The sequence below is a fragment of the Dendropsophus ebraccatus genome, chromosome 5 (assembly GCF_027789765.1).
Source record: "Dendropsophus ebraccatus isolate aDenEbr1 chromosome 5, aDenEbr1.pat, whole genome shotgun sequence".
Lineage (NCBI taxonomy): Eukaryota > Metazoa > Chordata > Amphibia > Anura > Hylidae > Dendropsophus > Dendropsophus ebraccatus.
Genome location: NC_091458.1, coordinates 88,737,863 through 88,757,703, shown reverse-complemented (window position 1 = coordinate 88,757,703; position 19,841 = coordinate 88,737,863). Strand labels below are relative to the sequence as shown.

Genomic DNA, 19,841 nt, shown 5'->3' with positions numbered 1-19,841 from the left:
TGTTACATTTCACTATCTGTTACATGTAAAATACTGTATTCCAATGATGAGGATATAAATGGCCCAGGATGAGGGAATAATATGCAGGTTAGGATCTAATATACAGCTAGGAGCCAGGCAGAGAGTGCATGGAGCAATGTGCAATGTCTGGCAATGCAACTCTATTGTCCTGGACAGTCAGAAGCGGGGGAGCACTCTGGAGGTCTGCACCATAAGTAGGCATCTATTTATATGTAAGGATGGACGGGGCGCCTCAGCCTATAGGGGGCTAGGTATACCGGGCCTGTACACGGTCAGTCAGTGACCCCCCCCCCACAGCCCCCGGTGCCCCGCACCCTCCCACACGTGTGCCACAGCTGGACAGCGGGATGCCTGTAGGCGGGGCCTGTGCCTGCTGCTTCTCAATCTCTGCAGCAGAGTACAGCACGGGGCTGGGGGGCGGGGCCTCTCCCTGTAGTCCTGGTAACCGTGCAGACCACCCGGGCTCCTCCAGCCTAATGCCTTCAGCGCAGCAGCGAGTCCCCGGATGAAGAAGAAGGAGCGGAGGCAGGGGGAATGGTGAGGACGTGGGGGAAGGGAGGAGATTCCGGGGAGCAGTGCGGCTCTGGAGAGGCGGGGGGCTCACATACTTAACCCTTCCAGTTCTGAGCTGCCGGTTGTTGTAGCCCTCGGGGATGGGGGGGGGGGGGAGCCGCGTGCCGGATGTTTTGGCTGTCCTGAGCTGGATGCTCCTGCGCTATTGTTGTGTGTGTGTGTGTGTGGATGAGCATGACCCCGGGCTACCTGATACCACACAGTGCCAGGGCGAGGAGGGCACCGGTCACACTATGCCAGGGCGAGGAGGGCACCGGTCACACTATGCCAGGGCGAGGAGGGCACCGGTCACACTATGCCAGGGCGAGGAGGGCACTCTTCACACTATGCCAGGGCGAGGAGGGCACCGGCCACACTGTACCAGGGCGCGGAGGGCACCGGCCAAACTGTACCAGGGCGCGGAGGGATGGGAGGTGGGGAGGAATGTGCAGCCTGTGCAGACTTGTGAGGAGGCCCTGGAGTCTGCGCTACATGGGCGGCTGAGGGAGACGGACTAGAAAAGGCTCCCTACGCTCCACTACAGCGCCCATCATCCCCACATAGACCTCGGCTGACAGGGCATAATGGGCGTTATAGTTTTGCCACAGCTTAGGCAGCCCTGCAGTACCCATCCAGCAGCTATAGGCTATACCCTGGGTCTCCTGGGGACATTGTGCCCCTGCAATGTAGGATATAGATGGGGAGGGTCTCTTACCCCCTCTAGGTTGGCTCTGGACACTACTAGGTCAGGGTAGGATGGACCAGCACTAATAAGCAATATAGCATGTGATACTTGCTGATGGACTCATGTAGATGTATAACAGTCAGGTGAGAGAAGGGAGAATAGAGAGGTCTGCTGTATGAAAGGCTGCAGGGAGTCCATCCATTACATAGACAGGTCCCATTGTCACTTCTCCTATGCTGGGATTCCCACCATTTACTAGGATTGGGGCTGGAAACGTACAGTAGCTGGGTGCTGAGCTCGCCTGTGTTCCTGTGTCAGACTGGGGGGGGTATTACCAAAATTTACATACTGAATTTAATAAGAAGGAAATGAAAACTTGTAATATTTGCAGTTTATGTTATCTAGAATCATAAGGGGGAGGAGTAATCTGTGGGATACAGGGACCATACATGTGATATTTTTACATGCATGGTGATGGCCATGTGACATCTGAGGACAACACCATGAGGAAGACTGGCCCAGTTACAGAGATCTTCTCTTACAAGCTATATAGGTCTACATACTATTTATGTTACCTCTGACATATTCATTCTTTTTATTACAAGAACAGTACTGTACTTTGTAATGGCACCCCCATACTGTATTTTCTTCTTAGGATATAGAGTACCCAGGGGAGAAGCTGCCCTTCTTTATAGCAGGCCACAGCAGCCTCTCCACAGTAATTATATGACTTCTTTTCATATTATCTTAGGATAGCTATATGTTTATCCCAGGCACATTTACATTCAGTTATTGTGTTCTTGTGTTCAGTTTTTTTTTTTTTAATTAAAAACAGTTCCCACCTGAACCTTATTTAGGCTTATTTTTTAGGCTGACATTTAAAGCTTTTGGTCTTGCCCCCCCCTTTCCTTCAGACTGTACAGATTCAGTTCCTTAAATGTTTCCTGATTTTATACTTGAGACCATCCACTAGGGCTTGGCCAAAAAATAAAATCTCAAGTATGGCCAAAAAATAAAATCTCAATTAAAAAAAATATATATTCTCCATTCTTGATTTAAATCTCTCTCTTTCTCTCTCTGTTTTTTGCTAATGACGATGTGTGTAGTAATAGAGGTGTAGTAGATGAGGGGTGTAGTAGTGGATAAGGGGAGTAACAGTAGTGGGAGTAGTAGTAGCACTAGTGGAACTAGTAGTAGTGGGAGAAGTAGCAGCTGTAGTAGGAGTTGTAGTAGTATTAGTGGGAATAGTAGTTCTAGTGGGAGTAGTACTGGGAGTAGTAGTACTGGGAATAGTAGTTGTAGTCACTTGGTAGGCGTGTTGGGGTAGGGGCAGGACGCAGTGCTGGGCAAATAACGGTTGTTATTTTAAAACAATGGTCGTTTTAAATTAACGTCAAATATTTGCCGTTAAATGGCAGCTATCCACTACATTTCAACAGTGTGTGAACAGATCCTTTCTGTGTTTTCAATCAACTCCTGGTTTTGGTTGCAAAATAGTGAGCAAAAATATTGTGTGGGAACATAGCCTTATGGTGTGTTTACACAGAGAGATTTATCTGATGGATTTTTTAAGCCAAAGCCAGGAACAGTTTTGAAAAGAAGAGACATCTCAGTCTTTTCTTTATGACCTGTTTATGATCTGTTTATAGTCTGTTCCTGGCTTTGGCTTAAAAAATCTGTCAGCTAAATCTCTCTGTGTAAACCCTTACAGTTTTAGTCTTACTAGGGTCTTGACCACACGATTACCTGATCACTCATACAGGACACTATAAACATGTATACTGTCAGACTGCCATTCTCCTATTCCATTCTGCCTATGGCAGAGCGTAACAGGAGATCTATCATGGCAACCACAGGGACCTTCAGAAGGACCTGGCTGCCATGCAGTTTATTAGCTTGTCCACCCTGGATATAGGTGCAGATATGAAATTGAAATAAAAAAAATCTATGTATTTCAAATTTGCAGCCAAATCTGTGACAATGAGGATCTACTGCAGATTTTTACTTCCTGAATGAAGTCACTGAGGAAAATCTGCATTAGATCTTTACCAGACTGGAAACATAAATCAGCATACTAAGGATTACAGTCTGTAATCTCATTTACCATGCTGGTACTGAAAAAAAAACATATATTACTCGGTGTGGTGTAAATATTGATACAAAATAAAGTCATACTCACCTATCCGGACCCCGCAGCTGCCTCTCTGACAGGCCACAGTCGCTGCTCATTACTACTTCTTCCTGGTACCAGGGATTGGCTGAGCAGGGCAGTTCCTATGGGAACAAAGCTACACTTGCTTGTTCTCTAAAAGGCTACATATGACTGCTGTGGGGATCAGCAGCAGGAGACCTGTGATCTCTTCTATCATGGGATCCTTGGATCAAAAAGAGACTATCCAAAGTGGTCAGCCCTTCTATATCTACTTGACATTTTCTTTTTTTTGTGTTGGTTGATTTTAATGTTCTTGTTTGCATCTTTTTTAGCCTTTTCATGACAATGTTTACTACCCTCTCGAAGCTTCAGATGCACTGAGTTTTCCTGGGATACCACGTCTTTCAACACCCCCCACAATGCCTTCCTACATCCACGACTCTCCATTTAAATTTAGAACACGCCATGCCAATGTGGACTGGAGAAGGATTGGAGCTATCGATGTGGACAGGCTGGCAAATGAATTGGATTTTGAAACCCTTCAGGAAAACATCATGAGTATCACATTCTGTAACATTGAAAATGAAAAGTGCCCACATTGTCAATGTAGTCTTGACCCTATGCTGCTGAAAGTGTTCAGACTATCACAGTACACTATTGAGTACCTGCTCCATACTCAGGAGTACCTGACCAATAATCTGAAGATGCTAGAGGAGAAGGTCCGTGCTACCCAAGCGGAGACTGAGCAGTTACAAGCAAAAATGGCCAAACAGACTCAGGAAATGAAGACACTTAAGGAGGAATGCAAGCAGAGGAAGAAGATCATATCCACCCAGCAGATGATGATCAGTGCCAGCGCTGGGCCCTACTATAAGGTAAAGCACATGGGAGGACTAGAGCAGTGCTTATCAACTCCAGTCCTCTAGTACCCCCAAGAGTCATGTTTTAAGGATTTCCCAGGTAATATAATTGTAGTCATTACATCAGGTATTACCACAGGTGTTCTGTGAGTGGGATATCTTCAGTCATGACTTGTTGGGGGATTTGAGAATTGAAGTTGAGAAACACTGTTTTGGAGCACTGAACATGTATGAACCAGCCCAGGTGTACAGTATGTCTGTAGCCAGCCTTAGAATACTTTACAACTACTACTGTGTACATTTCCGAATCCCAAGTGTACCTATCAATCTTCCAAGGCAGCAAGAAACGTTGTTAAAATCATGCTTCCAGGAGTTCTGTAGACCTCTCACTTCCAAAGAGGACAGAGTACCTGACGGGATTTTGACAACTTATCCTGCTGCGTCGTTTTTTTAACCTGTAGTTGCTCAGTGTTGCAGTAAAATTGTCATGTTATAATGGATCGCATAAATGTGAACATATAAAGTAACCCTACTTTACAGGAAGAGAGCTTTCTTGTCAATGCTTGGCCGCTCTAAAGTGTCTTGAAACGCACCTAGGGGTTATTAGTCAAGCCAGAGTCTTCTCCAGATTCCTTCTAAGTCTTCCTTCAGAGGAGACAATTGTTTGCCTAATAATCTAAAAATCCTCAATTGTGTTTCAAGGCTATTTTACAGGGCTGCTACCACATAAAGGTTGTAGCTGTCAGCAACGACAAACACAACCAGACAGTGGGCCCTGATCTAATCCCACCCACTGTCCCTGCCTAATTGCCTCAGTCGACCCTAGGCGGTCGCGGACAACCACGAAGACGTTCCCTGTACTGAATACGTGGAACACAAAACACGAACAGACGGACAAAACACAATAAAGAGTAGTGAACAAGCCAGGTCAAACCACACGGGCAACGCAGTACAGAATCGGCAAGCAAGGAATAGTCACAGGTCAGGCGGAGGGTCAAGAACACGAGAAGACAAGCAGAAGGGGATATAGGGCAGGGAACGCTGGGAAGGAGCAGGGGAGCTGGGACTAGAAGAACTAATAGCCAGCCATAACCTGCTGGCAATACTGACACTTTATACTGGACCAGGAGCCCGGCCCAAAGGCTGATTGGTCCGGCCTCCTGAGTCCAGTTTCACTGCAGCTGGTGCACTGCAGGCTGAGTGGCCGGGCGACCTGTCACTCAGCCTGAGTGCAAGACACCTCAGCTGCGTACCGGCCGGCCGGCTGACGATCACGTGACACCACGGCGTCCCCGGTTGCTAGGGACGCTGTCGGGTCTCCGTGACGTCACTCGGCTCCGGCGGGCGGAGCAGCGGCGCGCTCCTGAGCCGTCAGCCGGAGCCGAGCTGGAAGAAGACGCCGCTGGAGCCGGACAAGGTAAGTTCCTGACACTACCCCCCCTCTTATGAGGGGCCTCAGGACCCTTATCCATTGGACCGGGCTTAGACGGGTTTTGCGTATGGTATCGTCGGATCAGTCGAGGAGCGTGCACGTTCCTAAGTGCCACCCATGTACGCTCCTCTGGTCCATAGCCCCTCCAGTGGACCAAATACTGTAATGATCCCTGTACCCAACGGGAATCTAGAATTTTCTCCACCTCATACTCCAATTCACCCTGAACGACCACGGGGGCAGGAGGAGGTGATGGAAGCACCGGCAGCACATATTTTTTTAACAGAGCTTTATGAAATACAGAATGAATTCTAAAAGATGCAGGTAATTTAAGTCTGAAAGTAACCGGATTAATGATTTCCACTATAGTATACGGCCCAATGTATTTGGGCGCCAGTTTTCCCGATTGTACCCTTAATTTAAGATTTCGAGTAGAGAGCCAGACCTTATCACCCACTGCATATAGATGGCCAGATATGCGTCTTTTGTTAGCGAATTTTTGGTAGGACTCTTGGGCTTTAACCAAGCTCTGATGAGCTTGGGCCCAAACTGTGCACAGTTTAGAAAAGATTGTCTCAGCTGAGGGATTGACAGACTCTGCAGAGTGAACGGACGAATACCTGGGATTGAAACCATAGTTACAAAAAAAAGGTGACATATTAGTAGAACGTTGTTCATGGTTGTTGATAGCAAATTCAGCTAGAGGAATGAAATCTCGCCATTTATCCTGCGTATCAGCTATGAAACATCTCAGGAATTGTTCCAAAGACTGGTTGGTTCTCTCAGTTTGTCCATTCGTCTGAGGATGGAAAGCCGACGAGAAGGACAAAGAGATTCCCAGCTTCCCACAGAACTCCCTCCAGAATTTGGCCACAAACTGGACACCTCTGTCGGAAACAATATTCTCCGGGACACCATGTAACCGCAGAATATGACCAATAAATAACGTGGCCAATAAACGAGCACTAGGGAGTTTACTCAGTGGAACAAGGTGACACATTTTGGAAAAACGATCCACCACTACCCAGATGACAGTCTTACCCCTAGATACTGGTAAGTCGGTAATAAAGTCCATTGATCTATGTGTCCAAGGTCTCGCAGGAACCGGCAAGGGATGTAACAATCCCTCCGGTGGTCTACGGGGAACCTTGGACCTAGCACAGACCTCACATGCTTCAACAAATGATTTAACATCTCGGGCCCAAGTTGGCCACCAGAAATGGCGCGAGAGCAAGTATTTAGTGCCTGCTATCCCTGGATGTCCTGCCAAAACGGAACTATGGATTTCCTCCAGGACCCGGAGGCGAAGGTTCGGTGGCACAAATAGGAGGGAGTCAGGAGTGTTATGGGGGGCTAAATCCTGAGATTCAGCAACAAGAGTAACCAAGTCCGGTTGTAGGACAGATACCACAACCCCTGGTTTCAAGATCGTATCGACCTGTTTCTCAGGAATGTTCCCAGAATCAAAACTGCGAGAGAGGGCATCAGCTTTAATATTACGAGAGCCAGGTCGATATGTGATCTCAAAGTCAAACCCAGTAAAGAACAGGGCCCATCGGGCCTGACGTGGAGAGAGTCGTTTGGCGGTATCCAGATAAATGAGATTCTTATGATCCGTCAACACTGTGACTCTATGTTTGGCCCCTTCCAAGAAATGCCTCCACTCATCAAATGCCATCTTAATAGCCAATAATTCTCTATTCCCAATATCGTAGTTGCGTTCCGCTTGGGAGAACTTCCTCGAGAAGTACGCAACTGGCCGAAGATGAGTAAGAGTATCAGTTCCCTGGGATAAAACTGCTCCTACACCCACCTCGGATCCACCTCAACAATAAAAGGGTGCTCGAAGTCGGGCTGGGCCAGTACTGGAGCTTCTGAAAAACATTGCCGAAGGACGTCAAATGCCTGGATAGCCTCTGTGGACCAGTGTACCAGATTCGCCCCTTTCTTAGTAAGATCAGTGAGGGGTTTAGCAATAACTGAGAACCCCTTAATAAATTTCCGGTAATAATTAGCGAAACCTAAAAACCTTTGTAAGGCCTTCAGGTTACTAGGTCGTTCCCATTTTACAATAGCCGCTACTTTAAGGGGGTCCATACCAAAAGAATTGGGGGTGATGCTATAACCTAAAAACGAGACCTCCTGGATACCGAATTGGCACTTTGACACCTTGGCGTAAAGATTATTTTGTCTCAGAAGCTCCATTACGGTGCGGACCTGCTTTACGTGGGAAGACCAATCTGAGGAGAGGATCAAAATGTCATCAAGGTAGACAACAAGAAAACGTCCAAGGTGCTCACGGAAGATATCATTAACAAAGTGTTGGAAGACCGCCGGGGCATTGCACAACCCAAAGGGCATAACGAGATATTCGAAATGGCCCTCTGGGGTATTGAATGCGGTCTTCCACTCGTCACCTTCCCTGATTCTGATTAAATTATAAGCCCCCCGTAAATCAACCTTGGAAAACCATTTAGCGCCCACAATTTGATTAAACAAGTCTGGAATCAACGGTAGGGGGTGTTAGTTTTTAACAGTGATCTTGTTTAGTTCCCGGTAATCGATACAAGGCCGGAGACCCCCATCCTTCTTGCCTACAAAGAAGAAGCCAGCACCCATGGGAGAAGAAGAAGGACGTATGTGGCCTTTGCGTAAACTGTCCTTTATGTATTCTCGCATGGCTTCTCTTTCAGGGCAGGACAAATTGAATATTCGACCTCGGGGGTATCTGGAACCGGGAACTAAATCAATGGCGCAATCATACCGTCTATGGGGTGGCAACCCGTCCACTGCTTTTTCATCAAATACATCGGAATAATCCAACAAGAATTCGGGAATCTCTCCCTCCGCCGGGGAACACCCTGCAAGGGAAACCGCGATACAATGTGATGCACACCCAGGCCCCCACCGCACAAGTTCCCTATTGGACCAATCAAAGACCGGGTTATGAGCATCCAGCCAGGGTAACCCCAGGATAACATCAGACGACAGATTATGCATAACAAGAAAATCCAGATTTTCAACATGGACAGACCCTACTTTAACCTCCATGGAAGGAGTCCTATACCGTACATCCCCCTGGGAAAAGGGAGCAGAGTCTGCTCCAGTGACACCAACTGGACGCTGGAGCAGCAAGGGACATACCTCTAAGCCTGAAAAAAACATGGGGTTAATGAAATTTGCTGAGGATCCAGAATCGATCTGGGCATACCCACTAATACATTTACCTCCCAACACCAAGGAAATGGGCAACAACAGCTTATTTTTGAAGGATACCTGAGCGCCTGAGAGACCCCCTCGATAATCTCTCAGGCGTTGAAGTTTTCCGTCGAAGACCTCGGCTTGTTGGGACACTGCCGAACCTGGTGTCCTGTCTTTCCACAGTAAAAGCACAGCTTATTCTGCAGGCGATGGGCTCGTCGGACCTTGGCATCGGTGGAGTCTACCTGCATCGGCTCCTCGAAAGGGGGTGAGACAGGAAGGGGAGGTTTGGAGAACGGAACAGGAGAGATAGGGGTTTTGTGATGGTCAGGAGTACCCTTCTCCCTTTGTCGATCCCTTAATCTACGGTCAACTCTGATCGCTAGTGTCATGCTCTCTTCGAGCGAGTCGGGAGTGGGGTATGCTACTAGCATGTCCTTCAGTCGGTCACTAAGACCCTCCCGAAACTGAAACCGGAGGGCTGGGTCGTTCCACGTGGAGAGACAGCTCCACTGCCTGAACTCAGAGCAGTACTCTTCCACTGGACGGCGACCCTGTCTTAACCCAGTTAGCTGACGTTCGGCATTGGCTGCACAGTCCGGGTCATCATACAGCAATCCCAGTGAACAAAAGAACTGGTCGGTGGTCCTTAGGTTAGGAGAGTCAGGGGGTAGAGAAAAAGCCCATTCTTGCGGGGGTCCTTGGAGGAGAGACATGATAATACCCACTCTCTGGGTCTCATCTCCTGAGGAGCGTGGCCGTAACCTAAAAAACAACTTGCACCCCTCCCGAAAGGTACGGAATTTACTACGGTCCCCCGAAAACTTGTCAGGGAGCTGGACGGGTGGTTCGGGAGGTAATGGGGAGGTTACAGTGAGCTGTCGTGATGTCGTCTCCTGATCCTGGACTCTCATAGCAAGTTCCTGGACCATGGTGTTAAGTTGCTGCATTTGGTCCACGATATTGGACATGGCGGTCCTGTCGTCCATGGGGCAATGGGCAGTATAAGGCTGGCTATTCTGTCAGCAACGACAAACACAACCAGACAGTGGGCCCTGATCTAATCCCACCCACTGTCCCTGCCTAATTGCCTCAGTCGACCCTAGGCGGTCGCGGACAACCACGAAGACGTTCCCTGTACTGAATACGTGGAACACAAAACACGAACAGACGGACAAAACACAATAAGGGTACAAACCCACACACCGTATACACAGCAGATACGCAACAAATACGCAGCAGATTTGTTGGTACAGATTTGATGCTGTGTTCAGTTATTTAGATCTAATCTGCTGCGTATTTGCTGCGTGTTTGTTGCGTATTTGCTGCGTGTTTGCTGCGTATTTGCTGCGTAACGCAGCAGTAAATACGCTGCTTATACGGTGTGTGGGTTTATACCCTAAAGAGTAGTGAACAAGCCAGGTCAAACCACACGGGCAACGCAGTACAGAATCGGCAAGCAAGGAATAGTCACAGGTCAGGCGGAGGATCAAGAACACGAGAAGACAAGCAGAAGGGGATATAGGGCAGGGAACGCTGGGAAGGAGCAGGGGAGCTGGGACTAGAAGAACTAATAGCCAGCCATAACCTGCTGGCAATACTGACACTTTATACTGGACCAGGAGCCCGGCCCAAAGGCTGATTGGTCCGGCCTCCTGAGTCCAGTTTCACTGCAGCTGGTGCACTGCAGGCTGAGTGGCCGGGCGACCTGTCACTTAGCCTGAGTGCAAGACACCTCAGCTGCGTACCGGCCGGCCGGCTGACGATCACGTGACACCACGGCGTCCCCGGTTGCTAGGGACGCCGTCGGGTCTCCGTGACGTCACTCGGCTCCGGCGGGCGGAGCAGCGGCGCGCTCCTGAGCCGTCAGCCGGAGCCGAGCTGGAAGAAGACGCCGCTGGAGCCGGACAAGGTAAGTTCCTGACAGTAGCAAAGAGCAAGCCATCTACTGTACATCTGTTATATTTCCAGTGGAGCGGTGCATGGCCTACAAGACTCGAAGTCTTTATACCACATATGTAAAATATTCATATACAGGCTGCTGTCTGTATATGAATATTTGGTAACATAATACCAGTAGACACCAGATGTTAGCCCCACTACATACGTTGACCACCAGGAAATCTTGCATTAACACTTACTACTTTCAGGAATGCATGTATTAGCTGTTCTGCTATTGCCGTAGACCATCAAGAAAGATGGCACTACCCGAACCCAACAGGGAAGTCTGAAATTAGCCTGGCATATTTTTCTTTATATTTTTTCTTCAGTAAACGTTGGGCATCTTACAGTCTGACGAATGTCGTTATTTTAATCACATAATACGACAACAACAGGTAGTGCAATCTTTATTTTTCTGTTTTTTACAGTGCCAGCATTGTGAGAAGTCATTCATGAATCATTCTTACCTGCAAAGTCACATGACAAGAAGACATCCAGAAGGTAACAACAGAGTCATAAAAGCATTTACATTTATACAGAAAATTAGCATTTTGTGAACTAAATTGCTGTATTGGATGAAGACCTCATAGCATTTTAAGTCCCTATCAACCAAATAAAGAGGTATTCCTATCTCATATAGTGATGGTCTATTGTGAGGACATGATTGGGGATATGATTGGTGAATCCACCACCAGTCCTAAGAATGAGGGACCTCCTTGCTGATTTTGTGCTATCCTCCCTGTACGGTGGCTTCTAGCCACAAGCGGTGCAGGGGAACTGTGTCATCAGAAAATCACCTGTTGTTTAAATTAAGTTTTATGTAAATTTCATGTTAAGATTTTTTTGGTGATGCTTATTCCAATAATTTTCATATCCATGTTATAAAATAATCCTCAAATCTTGCAGTTTCCAGTCTCACCTTTAAGATAGATTATAGAAATATTTAAAGAGGAACTATTAGCTTCTTTCTCATACGCAATTTTAAGAGTACCTGCAACTGCGCCATGCATGTGAAGCGGAGGGGGAGCTGCTAGGGTCGGGGGTGCAATGTCTGCCGCCCATGAATATTGTGGGAGACTCTGAATCTACCAAGGGACTTATTTCCTGTCTTTATAGACACATTGTTTCTAAGTACTTAGACAGGTTCCCACTCCCGTTAAGGGAAAAACGGGAGGCGGATATTGGTCCTATAGAAGAAGGCCAATGGAAGGAGATACTAGAGATGACACCCAAATTATCCCTGGGTGAGCAACACCGTCTCTCGCACTTATATTTATTACACTGAGTGTACCGCACACCACAATTCCTTTTCCGTATTCACGTCAGGGATACACCCATGTGTCCTCGATGTCACGTTCACGAAGGTGACCTCCTACATATGTTCTGGCGTTGTCTTAAGCTGTTTCGATACTGGGGAGGGGTGAAGTCGGCCATACATAAAGCCTATGCGATGGAACTGCAGCAATCTCCTCTGGTCTATATATTGGGGTATGTGGATGACTTGGCCGTAAATGTGGTGGAACAGACTGCAGTTGTGCGCATCTTGTTTATGGCGCGTAAATTTATCGCACAGCATTGGCTGGATGAGGCCCCCCCGACAGTGTCGGAGTTTGTAGCTAAGGTTAACTGGCTAATTGGTACAGAAAGGTATGCATACGAAAAGAGAAAAGCTACTAAGAAATTTGAAAAGTTGTGGGGAAGGTGGATTGCTACTCCTGAGCTCGCCCCCCCGGGTTCTCGCACATAGGTTGAGCTAAAAGGAACATAAGTTGGTAGAATGCTCTGTTTTTTCACTTTTGTGTTACTTTCATTTCCTGCCAGTAGACATGCGATACATGTGGGCTTGTTTGGCCTACTAGTTAGGTTTATTGCTCGTGAACACTCATGCGGTAAATGTACTGTTGTGACCTATGGACTCTTGCACCTTCTATATAGTTTTATGGTCTGTGGAGTTGGGGGAACATTGGGGGGAGGGTGTTGGGGAGGGGTGGGGGGGTTAGGGTGGATGGGGGTGGGAGGGTATAGAGGAGCATGTGACATTGCCCCACCCCCCAGTGTCCACCACTGAGCCTGTATGTATGTATGTAGACTATGGAGGACACAGGGGGGCTCCTCCATGTCGGCCATGTTATGGACGGATTCACCGCAAAGCAGGGCAGCACAGTCAGGAGGAGGGGAGTCTCATTTTAGCTCTATGAGGTACGCAGGGAGCTGCTGTCAGTAAGTAATTTGAATACACTTGCTTATACTACACACAAAAAAATTGTGCTATAAAGTGGCCAACCTCTTTTATCAAATTGAACAAAAACAGCGGGCTGACAGAGACAAGAAGCACTGCAGCGCGATCATCAGGTACGTAGCTTCAGGGCGATATCAGCAGGTTCGTTTGCACAAACCTACCAATAGTTCTCCTTTAACCCTCTTCAATTGCCTCCCATAATCTAAGCCTGTTTGTAATAGGTATCTATTACATGAATTGGTCGACAATTATAGCCACAGGTGACACCAGTAGACAGATGGCACCAGTATACGACACTAGCAACTCCCTGTGAAATGACATCTTTAAAGGTCACAGAGTATGCTCAGTAATGTTTCACCTTCATCTTAAGAGGACAGCTCACTAACTGCTGTTTAAAACAGCTCAGGCAATATGCCAGCCCCCATAACAATGTACTAAAAAAAAAAAAAAAAAAAAAAAAGAACATGTTTGAGAAAAAAGAAACAGATATAAAAGAATACGTTTTAGTACCTGGCTTTGATCAGTAAAAGAAAACTAGACAATAGAAATGAGCGAACCGGGTTCGAGTTCAAGTCGATTCGAACCCGAACGTTCGGTATTTGATTAGCGGTGGCTGCTGAACTTGGATAAAGCTCTAAGGTTGTCTGAAAAACATGGATACAGCCAATGACTATATCTATGTTTTCCACATAGCCTTAGGGCTTTATCCAAGTTCAGCAGCCACCGCTAATCAAATGCTCGACGTGCGCTCATCTCTACTAGACAATGTTCGCCCTTTAAGTAAATAGGATTGTCCTCTGTTTCCTGCAAGTGAAGAGATCATCCACACTGCACTCCCATTCTGATGCTGCTACCTTTGGTCCTCTTCACATGTCAGAAAAATCTCTCCTGGTTTCTTATCAGGAAGTACAGATAGACTTCCTGACCCATGGGGTTTTATTGGGCATGGACACTGGTCAGGATTTTTCCTGAACGGTGTCTTTACCGGAAACTAGGCCTGGAAATAAAAGGACATGTCCTATAATTGTCCGGAATTTTGGCTCACATGCCCCATAGAACCTGGATGCATTGCTTGGCAGCCTGGGCAAGTGCGGCAGGGTGCTGACGCTGGCTCTTTAACTGTACATAATCCTAATGAGGAGCACATGAAGTTAAATGCAGCACTGTGTTTTACAGGGTCGGGAACCATTGGCTCTCAGCCTGTCAATCACTCTTCTGGCCCGAGGCAGAATTATGCCTTCAGCCTCAAGAGACGCTGTCTCCCCCCAGCATTGTGAGTGACATCACTCGTGTGCTTGCAAAGGCGGAAGACAGAGGAAGAAGCTGGAGAAAGTCACTGTGGCACAGCGCAGCAGGTAAGTATGTTTGCCTTCTCCGTTTTTATGGTCAGGAAACTGAGGCTACCTGATCAGTGTTTCCGGATGGTAAAAATGGCCACAGACTTGTGAAGAGGGCCTAACTTATAAAGTCTTGTGACTCAGCAGCAGAATTTTTGTCCTTTGGTTATATATAACAGTTTTTGCTTATAAAAGCATCCTGCTTGTGCTGGGTATTTTGTGTGTAATTTCTACAAACAGCCCAGTATCAGACACGTGAAATGCTCTTCAAGTGCTCAATATAGTTGTTTGGCAGCCTCTGTAGAGTTCTGCTCCGTTGGCACTCTTCCTCATATCAGACATGAATGCCCTTGTTGATGAAGCAGAACATTTCATTAGTTGTCTGCCAGCCTGATTTCCCGGCTGAAAGCCTGTACACTAGTTGGTAGCACAAAAGAGGTGAAAAGTATGTCGGAAGAGGTAGATCTGGCTGTGCAGATAAATGGAACCAGAGAAAAACCTTCTTACCTTTGAATATCAGTTAATTTGACGCAGAGTTATTTTTTACAAGAATAAAGCGTTCATTTCCACTCAGAAATTTCATGGTTAGCCAGTCAGTCTCTGTTGTGTCACCAGTGCATTATGCCTATTTCTAGAGGGGAAATAAAAATTATGTTATTGCTAAAAAGTGAGCTTATCTCTGCAAGGCCGTCGCCAAGTTTCAGATCAGCATAATACAGATGCATTTCTGCATTCATATTATGACCCCAAGCCTTAGCCTGACCATGAGTATTAGGACCAGGGATGTGTGCTGTATTACAGACCATGAGTCTATAGACATGGGACATGTGGTCGTCATCCAGACCATGAGTATAAAGACATGGGACATGTGGTGGTAATCCAGACCATGAGTATAAAGACATGGGATGTGTGGTCATAATCCAGACCATGAGTATAAAGACTAAGGCCTTATTCACACGTCCCAAAATTTATGGATCCGTATTTCCGTATCCGAGTTAGTGCATATTGACATTGACATCAGTAGATGAAACGGATGAAAATCCATGCCGAAAAAAAAAGGACATGTCCTAGTGCAAGCCCTGTGCGGACCCAGATTTTTTTACGGATCCTCTCATTGAAATCAATTGTTTACAGATTGTTTACGGATTGCAACATGTTTGGCATCCGTATTTCCATATTCCTGTAAAAAATACGGATGACTCATAGGTCACAAGGTTCTGTTTCTAAGCAACCACAGTCTGACAAGCGATCGTGTGACTTATTTTAGGGGTTGGGCAAACCAGTGCTATTTTTTTTAACCTACTCAACTTTATTAACTTGTATAAAGCAGTCAGTAGTAAAAACAGATTTAAGGAAATACAGATGCAATACGGATGTACTAGGGATGTCCAATCCGTAATTTTTAGCAGGTCTCAGGACTAGAAAATATTACTGAACATGTGAATAAGGCCTTAGGACATGTGGTCATATTACAGGCCATGAGTATAAAGACATGGGACATGTGGTCGTAATCCAGACCATAAGTATGAAGACTTAGGACATGTGGTCATATTACAGACTGTAAGTATAAACACCTTTGTTGTGTGGTCATAATACAGACCGTGAGTATAAAGACCTGGTACAGAAACAGAAATGTGGCTATGTTTAGCTTGTCTGAATGTAACCTTAGGCCGATTTCACTTCCTTATAACATGTTTCAAAGGGCTAGTGACTCTCCTTAAGGAGAGTTCGTCGTAAATATGTGTGGAAACTTACAGACCATTGCTGCTCCACTGAGTATTCTGGGAAGAAAGGATATGCAAAATAGCTCTCACACCTCTTGAACAAAGAGATGTCCCTTCAAGTCATGTCCTACTCTATGTAGGAGTCTTTTTTTTATTTTTATGCCAAGCCAAACCATCTCTCCAAAAGCAAAGATTTCCCATCTGCAGACAGCTGTTTCAGTGTTGTTGCCCCTCTTCAGTGCAGAGCAGGGTGTTGGCTGGCTAGTGAGAGGTCTATTGACATGAGTAAAAGGGGTACTAATGTGAGACATGTTTATGTCATCCTCTTTAAACAGATCCTAAGATTTCCAGGACCCCTGCAACACATTCTATAAAAACCTCCAGTTGAGCTACATGCTACAAGCACCATTTCCTAATCCTCATCAGTCAGTATCCCCATACTAGGACCTTGAGGATTTATATTCTTTTTTGTACACCAACTTAATAAAAAGCTTAAACAAATCACTCTTAAAATTAAAGACATATATAGATATTTTATGCCATTTTAAAGAGGATGTCCCAACAAAATTAAACTGGCAGGCAGGCGGGTGCGAGAAAATAATAAACAAGTAAACTTACCCCTCCTCTTGCTTCCATTATGCTGCTCCTGGGTCCCATTGACGACCGTTGGCTGTGATTTTTCAGCCAGAAATCGGGTATGTCATGTACCTGGTGCTCCCAGCTGCAGCGTCAGAGCATGGCTCAGCAATTGCCCGCTTGGCTAGTCATTGACTTGGGTGGTGTCCCGTCCCAGTAACCTATCGGCTGAGCGGCTAATTACTCAGTAGGTAATGGTGCGTTTACACAGAGAAATTTATCTGACAGATTTTTTAAGCCAAAGCCAGGAATGGATTTGAAAAGAGGAGAAATCTCAGTCTTTCCTTTATGACCTTTCCCTCTTTATAGTCCATTCCTGGCTTTGGCTTCCAAGATCTGTTAGATAAATCTGTCTGTGTAAATGCACCATAAGTGATGTTGCAGCTAGGAGATCACAGGTGGCTGTGAACGGGACCTGGGAGTGGGCAGCCTGAGAACAGAGGTCAGAGGTTCTCAGCTTCCGGCAATGTAGGAGTTAAGCTGAGAAGCTTCTGGACTTGATTATGCAGCTGTGTTGTCTGTGTGATTGATGGGTTTCTCTGCCTGTCTGCAACCTGGAAGACCAGAGCGCCGGTCCAATGGGGACGGGGCTCTTGGTCAGCATAAAACAAAGCTGAGGCAATATCTCAGCGCTGGCTATTTAGGTTTAATCCCTTGATCCCAGCTCCTCTGTCTATTTATGCGTTCCCCGTTCCTAATCCCTCTGCCTTGCTCGACTTGTTATCCAACCTCCCGCCTGACCATTTGACTATCCGATGTTTGCTGATTTTGTACCGCATTCCCCGTTTGGTTTTGACTTGGCTTTTCTGACTTTCCTTTATTGTGTTTGTCCGTCTGTATTGTTCTGTGTCTCACGTACTCAGTATAGGGAACATCTTCGTGGTTGTCTGCGGCTGCCTAGGGCCGATTGAGGCAAGTAGGTAGGGACAGTGGGCGGGTTCAGACCTAGGGCTCACTGTCGTATTTTGTCTCTACCTGTCCCGTCCTGACATCATCAAAGCAGGAGCCGAAGAAAAAAAAAATGTGCTGTTTAACCGTTTATGTGCTGCAGCATGTAAGTGATACAGAGATTAATTACTCATGCTGCAGCACAAAAAAGTAAGAAGAGGAGGACACTACATTTATGCCTCGTCCTCTGCACAGGATCTCATACATTTATTTATTTATTTAATTATTTAATTTCTTTTGAAAATCAATTTGTTCTCAGATAGATAAGCCGCAGTTAGAGCAGTCTGGCTGCGGTTTAACCCTCCCCTTCCCGTAGAGAATGCAGGAATGTCCATCCATACCGAACGTTCCTGTGTATGGGGAGGTCAAGAGAGATGAGTGACAGATGAATGTCCTAGGTGCTTGGTGGAGGATACAGTATTCATAAGTGGCAGTTCTCCTTAGAGATCTCCACTATAGGTGTTGTCACTTACAGTACTAGAGGTAAATTAATATTGTCTTCTCTTCATATAGCAAAGCCAAACATCCATTCAAGTGGTAAACTGCAGCATGAGATAAACTGTCTGAAAGAGGAATTACGGCTCACCAAAAGCCAACTGGAGGTGGAACAAGCAGCTCACTTAGAGAAACTTTCACAGGTAAGATGTCTTAGGCCAGTTTCAAGACATTCATGCTGACACTTTGTGATCCCACTGATCAGCTGATTGTTGCCCACACTGCACAGTGAAAGGGGCTGGAAGCAGTTTGTCTCTATTCACTCCATCGTGTAGCCATGACGATCAGTGAGGGAGTCAATTTTGGCCAGAAAACCCCTTTAGGTTACAAACCCACTTGGCGGGTCTGCAGCGAGTCTCCATGCTGCGTTTTTGCAGCGAGACTCGCTGCAGATCCAGGCCCTATGCTTTTAATGGCAGACAAACACGCAGCAGGGATGTACATCCCTGCTGCGAGTTTGTCTGCAGCCCACCCCATTAACCCCCCGGCCACCGGAGCTGATACTTCACCTGATCCCGGCTCCGGCGGTTCCCGATGTCTTCAGCAAGCCGGAGCGGGGACCAGGTGAAGTATATGCTCCAGCCAGCCGGCCGCAGCCCCGGCCGCCCGATCGCCCCCCCGCAGCAACGATCGCACGCCCCACCGCAGCAACGATCGCACGCCCCCCCGCAGCACCGATCGCTTACACGCCCCCCTGCAGCCCCGGCCGCTCGATCGGGGGGGGCGTGCGATCGGTGCTGCGGGGGGGCGTGCGATCGGTGCTGCGGGGGGGCGATCGGGCGGCCGGGGCTGCGGGGGGGCGATCGGGCGGCCGGGGCGATCGGGCGGCCGGGGCTGCGGGCGGCTGGCTGGAGCATATACTTCACCTGGTCCCCGCTCCGGCTTGCTGAAGACATCGGGAACCGCCGGAGCCGGGATCAGGTGAAGTATCAGCTCCGGCGGCCGGGGGGGTTAATGGGGTGGGCTGCAGACAAACTCGCAGCAGGGATGTACATCCCTGCTGCGTGTTTGTCTGCCATTAAAAGCATAGGGCCGGGATCTGCAGCGAGTCTCGCTGCAAAAACGCAGCATGGAGACTCGCTGCAGACCCGCCAAGTGGGTTTGTACCCTTAAGAACTATTCAGCATAGAAAAGAACAAGGAGTCCTGGAGGTGATGATATGGCTCCCATATCGCATTGTTGTTTAAGATTGCATGAAGGGACAGAAAGATCTGGGCAAGCCTACCTACACGGAAGATGTGTGATTAGTTCTCCAAGAGAATAGTCTGCATTTTTGTTATCTGATACTTTGCATTTTGTTATCTGATAAAAATAAAGGGGATTCAGCTCTAAGTTAGTGGATCCATGAACTTAAATTCAGACTTGCCATAGACTTGGTGTGGATATGTATGTAGGTTTGACACAAAGGTTTCACCTTTGGAATTGAAGAGGGTGAATCATCAGCAGGCCTGCAACAAATCTGTATCGTAATGTTCATGTAAAATAAAAATCTACCACATGTAATCCACCCTAAGGTAGGGCTGGGCGATTAATCAAATTAATTCGATTAATCGTCCAGAACGTTGAAATCGATTAGATTTTTTGTGAAAATCGTAAATTCGATTTTCACAAAAAATCA

General features: G+C 46.9%; 1 protein-coding gene across 1 annotated transcript in view; it reads left to right on the top strand.

Moving 5' to 3' along the window:
- Positions 1 to 421: 421 nt before the first annotated feature.
- Positions 422 to 19,841, top strand: part of DZIP1 (DAZ interacting zinc finger protein 1) — a 38,077-nt gene continuing 18,657 nt past the window's right edge. The window contains exons 1-4 of the mRNA XM_069970676.1: positions 422 to 558; positions 3,743 to 4,285; positions 11,273 to 11,345; positions 18,242 to 18,366. Of these exons, the coding sequence (XP_069826777.1) occupies positions 556 to 558; positions 3,743 to 4,285; positions 11,273 to 11,345; positions 18,242 to 18,366 (744 nt within the window). The 5' untranslated portion in view covers positions 422 to 555. The remainder of the gene's footprint in view (positions 559 to 3,742; positions 4,286 to 11,272; positions 11,346 to 18,241; positions 18,367 to 19,841) is intronic.